We start from the raw sequence: 10,696 nt of genomic DNA, 5'->3' as shown, positions 1-10,696 counted from the left end.
TTATTATTTAATTATAAAATAATAATTAATTAATGAGTTTAATTTGTAAAAATCATAACTATTGATTGACAGAAATCAACAGTGTTAAGATATAATTATAAAGGATTATAAAAAAAAATTATAAATATAACCTACCTCTTTTTTATTACTATTTTATTTCCCATTGCTTTTTGGTTTTCCCCCTCGTGCAAAAACCTAAGATTGTTTTTTTAATTTTTTTCTTGTAACAGAAACCGAAAACATTTAAGAACAAAAACAAGAGAGAGAAGTTGATGATTTCGTTTTTGTTATTTATTTATTAAATTGATATTTCTTATATTATAAGAAATATTTTTCTTATCTATACCCGAGAGTATATGAGACTTATGTAGGATTATATAAAAAGAAAAAAAATAGATCTATATAATTTTATATATGTCTAAACTCTATAATATAAAATTATTTCTTATAACAACGAAACCATTTATTTCTTCATTTACAGTGAGAAAAAACATAGGGAATATGACAAGAAAGAGAGAGTTGGAAAGAGATCCTTTTAACCACCAATACAGGGATTACAATTAATATAAAATATTTTAGTTTTAAAATTTGGATGTTAAAATTTAATTGGGGGATTTTTTATGTTTAACTTAGAGCTTATTTAGATGGGCTTTTAAAAGTAGTATTTTTTTTATATCTTACTTATTTTAAAAGTTTTTTTTTTTGTAAAAACTAAAGTTATTTAGATTTTTGAAAAATATTTGATTTTTGAAAAAGTACTTGACTTTGACTTATGTGTTTTAGAAGCTAAAAAAAATTGACTCTTTTTTAAAAGCATACCTTCAAACAAATTTTTTTTTAAGAAAAAAGCAATTCTTGAAAAATGTCTGCTTTGATGTTTGTTTTAAAAAAAACAAAAGTCATAAAAAAAAGTTAAAAATTTATTTTTTTTTGAAGTTAAAATTTTTAGCTTACAAAAAAAACAGAAGTCAAAAGTCAAATAATTTCTTCAAAAATCAAATATTTTTTTAAAAATTTAAATAACTTTAACTTTTATAAAAAGCACTTTTAAAATAAGAAAGTCATAAAAAAGGCTTTTTTAATAAGTCAATACAAACAGATTGTAATAAATAAATAAATTTAATTATCAAATTTATTGAGTAATGGATGAATTAATAAATAATTTTTTTAAAAAAATACATTTACTACTAAACACGTGCATTGATGGAAAATTATTCCCTTTTAATTTTACCTGACTCAACGGAATTAAATTAAAGTATTAAACTATCAATCCATGAATTAATGGAAAGAATTAAAAAGAATGGTTTGTCATTAATTGATTGACTAATAATATAATATTGAGAGAGAGAGAGAGAGAGAGAGAAATAAAAGACAATATAGAAAGGGGAATAAAACAAAAGAGCCTTAGCTTAGCGTTACTGTGAAGTGGAACCCTCCCTTCAAAGAAAGTAAGAAAAGTGGGCAGTGGCTAGCTAGTGTTAGTGTGGTTGGATTTTTGTGGTTGAAGAAGGAAAAAACCAACCTCTTCCACTGCAAAACTTCAAGGTTTTGAAGGCTGAGGTTGTGTTTTCTCTTGTTGCTGGATTTGAAGGCTGTGTTATTATGGGTTCTGGTTCTGCTGTTACTTTGCTCCTTCTTTTCTGCTTATGGGGTCTTTTCATCTCTCTCTCATCTGGGGCTAGGCTTAGTGCTTCAAGGCAAAAGCTTGAGGTCAACAAGCATTTGAATCGCTTGAACAAGCCTGCTGTCAAGACTATTCAGGTTCTTCCTTCATTTTTATCTTTTTTTATCTTTTGGGTTCTTCTCCATCCACCCCATTTTTTGTATTTCTATTTCTTCTTGGTTTAATCTGTTTGGTTCCCAAGAAAATAGCCTGGTTTTGTGAAAAAGATTACTTTTTTTTTGCCCCTCGTTTCCTTGTTTGCTGAAGTGTAGTGTGTTGCTGGAATGGTTCTGTGCCTTCAAATTATTTTCACTTAAAAATCAAATGCCCCTCTGTTGCAAGCTTTTGCTACTGATTTTTTGTTTTTGTTTTTAAGCATTCTGTGATTTTTTTTTCTTTTTTTTAAAAATGTAGATCTTTTATATTGATGTTTTGATTTCTTAAGCCATGTGACTTTTTCTCTTTCTTTTTTTTCTACTTATACCTACCTCCCCCTCTTCCAAAATAAATCATATCCCTTTTTGAAGAAATTATTGATTGGATTTTGAAGCAGTGATGAGAAAGTACTGAAAGAAAGAAATGGGTAATGATTTACTTTTTTTTTCTATTATTTTTTTAATCAGCTACTGAATTTTAAAAAGTAGAAAGATACTAAAGAGAATTGTTTTTAAGTTTCGATTTTGTTAACATAGTATTTCAAGTGTTAATAATATGATTTATCATTGTTGCAGAGCCCAGATGGGGATATAATAGACTGCGTGCATGTTTCTAAGCAGCCAGCCTTTGATCATCCTTTCCTCAAAGATCACAAAATTCAGGTCCATTTTCTTCATTCAAGATCTGTACTTAATGTTCTTTTCTCTCCTTTTTTTCCTTTATTTTTTATTTGGTTCTTTCTAACTCTATGCTTTGGTTAATTAGACAAGACCTAGTTTCCACCCTGAAGGGCTTTTTGATGAGAACAAATTATCTGAAAACCCCCAAGAAAAATCCAATGCTCCCATCACTCAGCTGTGGCATGTGAATGGTAAATGCCCTGAGGACACAATACCCATCAGGAGAACAAAGGAGGAGGATGTTCTGAGAGCAAGCTCAGTCAAAAGATATGGAAGGAAGAAGCACAGAACTATCCCTAAGCCCAGGTCAGCACAGCCTGATCTAATAAACCAGAGTGGTCATCAGGTAAGAATTGTTTTGAATGCCTTGTAGTGTTATCAACCTTTCTTGTTTCCTCTTTCAAGTGTTCTTTGTCTAATTAATTTCCTGATTGTGTATTTTTGTGTTGTTGTTGATCAGCATGCAATAGCTTATGTTGAAGGAGATAAGTACTATGGAGCAAAAGCCACTATAAATGTGTGGGAACCCAAGATTCAGCAGCCTAATGAGTTCAGCTTGTCTCAGCTCTGGATATTAGGAGGCTCATTTGGTCAAGATCTTAACAGCATTGAAGCTGGCTGGCAGGTACTAAAGAATCAGCATTTATTTATTTGAGCATCAAAACTTGAGGACCTGTCTTTGATTTTGAAATTCTTGTTTTCCTTGTAAATAGTAATGACTGCGTGTACATGATTACAGGTTAGTCCAGATTTATATGGTGATAACAACACACGGCTATTCACCTACTGGACGGTAAGCTTCTATATTTTAAGCATGCCTAACTCTATTTGGCTTTCATTTTTGTTCTAATTGTTATGTTAGTCCAAAAAATGTTCTTTTTCATCAAACTCTCTTTATGCATTTTGCAGAGTGATGCATATCAAGCTACAGGCTGCTACAATCTTCTTTGCTCTGGATTTATTCAAGTCAACAGTGAAATAGCAATGGGTGCAAGCATTTCTCCAATTTCAGCATACCGGAATTCACAGTTTGATATCAGTATTCTTATCTGGAAGGTAAAATCTCATAAATTATAACATTATTAATCTGCAGAAGTAAACCAGCTTTTGAGCACGATGAGTCTCGTCATTCTTCAAACTAGGTGTTTGGTATGTGGACCATTGTAATGTCCCAAGTGCTTGGATTCTTGAAACCTATCATCGTTCTCCCATAGGTATGAAACATGACATGTGGAAGATTCAAGGTGCCCATCATGTTTGATAGGGTATAGCTAGTATGGGAATCTTTAGTTCTTCATGTTTTCATTTATCAACCGGTTAATTAAAGCTTTTTATTGAAAGCATTCTTGGTGGCAGTGGCAGTGGCATCATAGTTAGAATCATCTTTGTAACACTGATACTAGGGATCTCTTCCCAATTTCTTTTGACCATGATATGGACCCCAATTGTAATTGATGACAGGACACTGTCAATTCATCTTATAGGAACTTTTGAAAAGTTATTATGAATGGCTTATACCTATAAGTGCATAGCACAGAACACATGTAGACCACTTGTATTTTTATCTTCCTTTAACCCTTTACAATACAATGTGGCCAAAACCAAATACTTGACATCATGAAATTTGTTTAAGTGATTTTCTCTCCTTTTTTTTTGCTTGTAGGATCCAAAAGAGGGGCACTGGTGGATGCAATTTGGGAATGACTACGTATTGGGTTATTGGCCTTCTTTCCTGTTCTCATATTTGGCTGACAGTGCTTCCATGATTGAGTGGGGAGGAGAAGTTGTTAATTCTGAGCCTGATGGTCAACATACCTCAACTCAAATGGGTAGTGGTCATTTTCCTGAAGAGGGATTTGGCAAGGCAAGCTACTTCAGGAATGTTCAAGTGGTTGATAGCTCCAATAATCTCAAGGCTCCCAAAGGTATTGGCACCTTCACTGAGCAATCAAACTGTTACGATGTCCAAACAGGCAGTAATGGGGATTGGGGCCATTACTTCTACTTTGGAGGCCCTGGCAAAAACCCAAATTGTCAATGAGCTAAAGAAGATGAACTAAAAAGAAGAAAAAAAAGAAAAAGAAAAATTGTAGTCTCTCTTGTATCATTCAATCATCCTAGTGTTAAAGCCCTTCTCTTCTATCTTGTATACCCTTTTTCTGTAGTGGAAAGTTTTGACTGTTATTTTATATTGAAAGATTCTCCATGTAAGCTTAGTGGGGAAGTGTGGCCAAGTTTCTCAAAAGCCTAAAGAAACAGGCCTTTATAACATCCTTGTATTTTATTTGTTTGTCCACTCCTCTCTATAGGAGTGTGTGTCAATGGCAATGGAGCGAGTTCCTCTATATTTCTTAGTCTTTTGTGATTACTAAAACTAGAATGTACTCCCAGAATGTGTTACTGATCTTGTTCCATAATTTTAAATGATAATATGGTGCCATGTCCATGCTTGGAGAATCTATCAATTAAATAAAGTGAAAGTTAGTGTGACCAATGAAAGAAAAATGAGAAAAAAGAAATTGTATTTGGCCTTATTAAAAGATGCTTGAGAAAGGGTTGCATGTGAGTGGCTGACAGTACTTTTGTTTGCATTTCAACTTTTTTTTTGTAAAAGTGGCCCACTTCCACCACCACACATTTTTCAATCACTTTCTCCATCCTGCAAATCCATCCTTATATATCATTAAAGGCTGTGAATATGCGGGACCAAAAAGTTGTAGGCCCACTTATTTTTATTTGGATTTTATTTTTTTTGTTATATAATATATATATATATTAAAAGTTAGTTTAGTATCATTTTTAATTGATAGTGAAAAGTTTAAACCCTAAGGGGATATGATGTGTATACTTACATGGTAACAAGTTTAAATTTTAGTTATAATGGTGTTAGGCTGTATGAAAATATATGAATATCTTAGTCTGAATAATTTGTCTTTTACTAGATCAGTTGAAGTGTGTATACAATGTAATCGTAATACCTATATACCTATGCTTACAAATCAGAGTTCTTGATCTTTTTTGATCTAATGACTCTCAGATGAAGTGTCAAATTTCAAATTTGACACTAGTGTCAAAGGATTCTACCCCCCCCTCTCTCTCTCTCTATATATATATATATTTGGGTTTTATAAGAGTTATGTTGTAGGAAAAGTGATTGTGTAATGTTATAGAGATTAATTTTGCGTGTTTTAGTTTTTTTTTTTTTTTTTTTTGCTTTAAAAAGTGTGGGCTCCACAAAATATTGTGTGTGTAGGAATGTTTTTCGTGTCGTGTTAAAGGACAAACTAAAACCCTTATATATATATGAGAAAAATATTTCTCAAGTAACTTGAGATATATTTATCTTCGGCCACCCAAAAATATAGTACTTTTGTTTATTTATTTCCTTATATTAATTGATTCATCTCTGAATGGTTATGATTTAGTAGCTGGAGATAAAGTTATCTCAAACAGCTTGAAAAATGATAAGCCCTATATATATATATATGGTAAAATCAGAAATATATATGGCAAGTATTTGATTGTTGCACGTACAGCAACTGCAAAAATGTAAATCAGGAATAATATATAGAGAGAGGACAAGATCAATTTATATGGATATAGAAATAAGAAGTTTTGTTTTAAAAAAAAGAATAAGAAGTTTTATATTGAGAGATAATCTAATATTGAGAGGACAACTTGGATTGTTATAAAATTATAGTGTGAACTTAGTGAAAATTTATCCAATAAGCACGGCCACACCCTTATTATTATTATTATAAACAAAAGGTATTCTTTACTAGAAATAATTATGTTCGAGTCAAAAACATTCATATATCATGTGGAGTTAATTCTCCCAAACGAAATTTTTTACATTCACAATGATTTAAATTCAAAATCTTTCATAAACAAAATTAAACATGTACCATTTAAACCAACCTCTTTTAGTATGGTACCACCCTCGTTTCTGGTAAGCTTGGGTGATGCAGCGAAACACGTTGATTGAGCAATGTTGCGGTCCATGCCAGCGACTGAATCTGCACAAAGAGACGAACAAAGTTGCAACCTAACTAATAATGCATGGGCATTCCTAAATGATTGTTGTACCCTTCTTGAGTTTGAGTTTGTATATCATATCAGTATTTGTAGTAGACTAGTAGGGTACACATGAGTATATGTATCCAATACTTTTTTTTCTTTTTATCAGATACTTTTTGGTATACCTTGGTCAAGTTTTGCAACAGGTGATATACTGATATATTAAAGTACAAGTCAATCCTTTCAAAACACACAGTTTTGCAAAGCTCTTATGTCATTGATTTGGAATTTCATATTTTCAAATCTTATGCCCCTTTTGGTTATTTTTGCTTAATTGATATGTTTTACGGAGATTTGTTGAAAATTTTGAATTAAAAAATAGGGTTCATTTTTTCTGCCGTCAATGTAGATAAGTTATCTACATTGAGACCAAAACGACGTCGTTTTGAGACGTAAATCAAGGTATTTTTGTAATTATAATTTATTTCAGGGTTATAAACTTATAATAGTTTTTCTTATTATAATTTTTTAATTTTTCAACCCAAAACGACGTCGTTTTGGGAGTGAATGTAGATAATTTATCTACTTTCACTATAGAAACATTAAAGCCTAAAAAATATTATATCAATTATATTCGTCTTATGATATAAGAGTTTTATTAATCTAATCTCATTGTAGAAGAATACTATAGACACGATTATGAAAATGGCCCACTCACTTATAAAAAATAAAAAATAACTCAAAATTGAGCTACACAAGAATCGATGAGTGGGTAAAAAAGATAATTACTTTTCAACAACATGAGAGTAGTTTTTCCGTTAATATAATTACTTAATTATTTACACTTTTATATTTGTATACAATATATTATCATTTCTATATAATATTTTATCCTATACCAATATTATAAAAATTTTGTCATATCATGTACCCGTGTAAATGCAGCCTACATGGGGGTGATGCCAAGCAAAAAAATCTTTTTGTTGAAGCAAATGATGATAGATCAGTTGATCGTATGAGAGGAGAAAATATTAGGTGGTTCCTCTTCTTTCCCCTTCTCTCTCCTCTTCTTTCCTTTCTCTCTCCTCTCTCTCTCTCTTTTTTTCCCTCAGTCTCTCTCTTCTTACTACATATCCTCTCGTATGAGAGTTAGTGGGTGAAAGTATGAATCCTTCTCAATATTATCTTTAAGAGGATTTTAAAATTTTAATCTAGACTTGTCCCGAACAGAAATGACTTACTTGTGTTTTATCAAAAAAATAAACTCCTTGTCGACACCTGTATTTTAACTTTTATTTTCTTCTTGCTCTGTGTTGATTTCCTGGATACTAACATCAAAGAAACTGTAACAGGTTTTGGGATTGGAAAATAAAGGTTCATTGTTGAATAAAAATTAACAATGATGAATGAAGTAAAGAGCTTTGAAAGAAGGCTGGTTGTTGTGGATTACTATCTGGGGATAATTGGATAAAAGGTTAATATAAATATTAGAGTAGCATTAATTTGTTAGGATCCTGATTGTAACTATCACGGTTTGTTACCTTGTATATTAAAATAGATTAGCTTGATTTATGCTTTCTGTTCCTTAAGTTTAGCTGATTTCCTGATGTAAATAGATTAGCTTGATTTATGCTTTCTGTTCCTTAAGTTTAGCTGATTTCCTGATGTAAATAGATTAGCTTGATTTATGCTTTCTGTTCCTTAAGTTTAGCTGATTTCCTGATGTAACCAATTGTAAATCTTGGTCTATATAATAGACCCAATTTGATATATCATTAAGCTGCGAATGACAGCAACTTCTGTTATGGTATCAAGAGCTTGACGATCAACAAGCCTTCATTTTTTTTTTTTTTTTTTTTCATCATGACTTCCGCACCTAAAACCTTCAAGGTTTCTGATTCTAAGTCACCCTTTTACCTGCACCCATCCGACAATCCTGGTGCTGTTCTCACCACGGTCATCCTCCGTGGACAATCCAATTATGAAAATTGGGCTGCTCATACTTCTCTGCCTTCGGTTCCTTCTGAGCCGTCATCAGCATCCATCTCCATGGCAGATTTTACACCAGAAGTTCTACAACATCTCATGTCCTTGGCTGTCTCTTCTGCCCCTCCAGTTGATAAACTTACGGGTAAAATTTTACACCCATCTTGGATCATCGACAGTGGTGCATCCCAACACATGACGGGCACACTCTCCTATCTATCCAATGTGCATTCTATTTCTCCTTGTTCTGTGGGACTGCCGAATGGAGTTCATGATATTGCTACGCAATGTGGCAGCATTACTTTGGGCTCTTCTCTTCATCTCTCCAATGTTCTTTATGTCCCTTCGTTGGCTTGTAATTTGATTTCTGTATCTCAGCTTCTGCGCCAGTCTTGCTTGGCATTGTTTGTTAATTCTGTTTGTTTGATACAGGACCTAAAGCAGAAGAGGACGATTGGAACGGGTGTTGAACGAGAAGGGGTGTATATATTGTGTGCATCATCAGCTTCTGCTCATGTTGCCAGTACGTCAGATTCTGCAGCACTATGGCATCGTCGTCTAGGACATCCATCTTCCCGTTATTTATCTTTGTTACCTTTTATTTCCAATGCAAACAATTTGGCTCCTTGTGACGTTTGTTGTAAAGCCAAACAACCACGAAGTCCTTTTCCTATTAATAATAAACGTTGTTTACATCCTTTTGATTTACTTCACTGTGATATATGGGGGCCATATCATATGGCATCTACAACTGGTGCCCGCTATTTTTTAACTGTAGTCGATGATTTTAGTAGACATGTTTGGATTTTTTTGATGCGCAATAAAACTGAAACTTCCACATGTTTACTTCGGTTTCTCCACTTGGTTCGCACCCAATATGATGCATCTGTTAAGCGAATTCAGAGTGATAATGGGACTGAATTTTTGTCATCTGTAGTCCAAGAGGCTCTCTCATCCTACGGTATTCATCATCAATTATCATGCACTTACACCCCACAGCAAAATGGACGCGTTGAACGTCGTCATCGTCACATCCTCAACGTGGCTCGTGCTTTGCGTTTTGATGGTCACTTACCTATATCTCTTTGGGGAGAATGCATCTTGACCGCTGCTCACCTCATCAACAGGACACCGACTCCACTCCTTGGTGGTCAGTGTCCCTATGAAGTTTTGCATGGCACTCCACCAAAGTATGATCACTTACGGGTCTTTGGGAGTTTATGTTACACTACTGTTTTACCCAAACCACATGACAAGTTCGCTCCTCGCTCCCGTAAGTGTGTGTTTGTTGGCTACCCTTTCAACAAAAAAGGATGGAAGGTCATGGATATCTCCACTCATGAAATATTTGTTTCTCGTGATGTTTTATTTCATGAAACTATTTTACCATTGGCTGCAACTTCATCTGCACCTTCTGTCCATGTACCGTCACCACAAGCTGTCTTCACCGATTATGATGTGGCACCTGTTACTGCTATTGATACTCCCACAGCGGAGCTTGATGACAGGGGGAGTTCGTCCTCCCCAGTTCCGGGTTCTATTACTTCATCCACGGATGTCCCTGGTTCACCGGTTCCGTTGACAGAACCTAACACTGCATCGGTGGCAGATATTCGTGAACAGCGTGCCAGACATCCCCCATCTCATTTAAAGGATTATGTATGCAACACAATGACTACACCCTTTCCTCGTCTCTCCACTTCTCCAATCGACTCAGGTATTCAATATTCCATTGATCATTATGTTTCTAATGCATTATTTTCTTCGCACCATCAGATTTTTCTTGCCGCCGTGGATAGTAACCTGGAACCCAAATCATTTAAAGAGGCTATGCAATATCCTCATTGGCAGAAAGCCATGCAAGCCGAAATTGATGCATTGGAAGCCAATCATACTTGGCAAATTCAACCTCTCCCTTCTGGTAAGAAAGCTATTCCATGTAAGTGGGTGTACCGCATCAAGTACAATTCTGATGGAACCATTGAACGCTATAAAGCGCGTCTGGTTATTGCTGGGAACAATCAGATCGAAGGAGAAGATTACACTGAGACTTTTGCACCGGTGGCTAAAATGACAAGTGTGCGTACATTTTTATCTGTAGCTGTAGCTCGAAAATGGAGCATTTTTCAGCTGGATGTTCAAAATGCCTTTCTCCATGGCGATTTGGATGAAGAAGTCTTTATGCGTTTTCCTC

The 10,696-nt window shown here is 34.0% G+C and overlaps 1 protein-coding gene across 2 annotated transcripts; it reads left to right on the top strand.

Moving 5' to 3' along the window:
- Window positions 1–1,439: 1,439 nt before the first annotated feature.
- Window positions 1,440–4,821, top strand: LOC133307073 (protein neprosin-like). 2 transcript variants are annotated; one of them, XM_061507492.1, is made up of 7 exons: window positions 1,440–1,761; window positions 2,395–2,475; window positions 2,603–2,845; window positions 2,960–3,124; window positions 3,239–3,292; window positions 3,409–3,555; window positions 4,163–4,821. In XM_061507492.1, exons 1-7 carry the CDS (start codon window positions 1,603–1,605, stop codon window positions 4,538–4,540), a joined length of 1,227 nt encoding a protein of 408 aa, XP_061363476.1. In that variant the 5' UTR covers window positions 1,440–1,602; the 3' UTR covers window positions 4,541–4,821. The 2 variants fall into 2 exon arrangements, with proteins under 2 accessions (XP_061363476.1, XP_061363475.1); XM_061507491.1 differs by having other exon boundaries at window positions 2,395–2,481; window positions 2,585–2,845.
- The last annotated feature ends 5,875 nt before the right edge of the window (window positions 4,822–10,696 follow it).

This window comes from Gastrolobium bilobum, unplaced genomic scaffold, assembly GCF_033153095.1.
Source record: "Gastrolobium bilobum isolate Gb01-03AN ecotype WA unplaced genomic scaffold, APGP_CSIRO_Gbil_v1 utg20052, whole genome shotgun sequence".
NCBI lineage: Eukaryota > Viridiplantae > Streptophyta > Magnoliopsida > Fabales > Fabaceae > Gastrolobium > Gastrolobium bilobum.
Note: the sequence above shows the minus strand (reverse complement) of the source record. Positions and strands in the feature narration are given on the sequence as shown.

Bases quoted from the DNA above. Each gene is read 5' to 3' on its own strand.
- LOC133307073 (XM_061507491.1), top strand. From the start codon at position 1,603: ATGGGTTCTGGTTCTGCTGTTACTTTGCTCCTTCTTTTCTGCTTATGG. The intron at 2,846-2,959 runs GTAAGAATTGTT...GTTGTTGATCAG, and splicing joins TAAACCAGAGTGGTCATCAG to CATGCAATAGCTTATGTTGA. The intron at 3,125-3,238 runs GTACTAAAGAAT...ACATGATTACAG, and splicing joins GCATTGAAGCTGGCTGGCAG to GTTAGTCCAGATTTATATGG.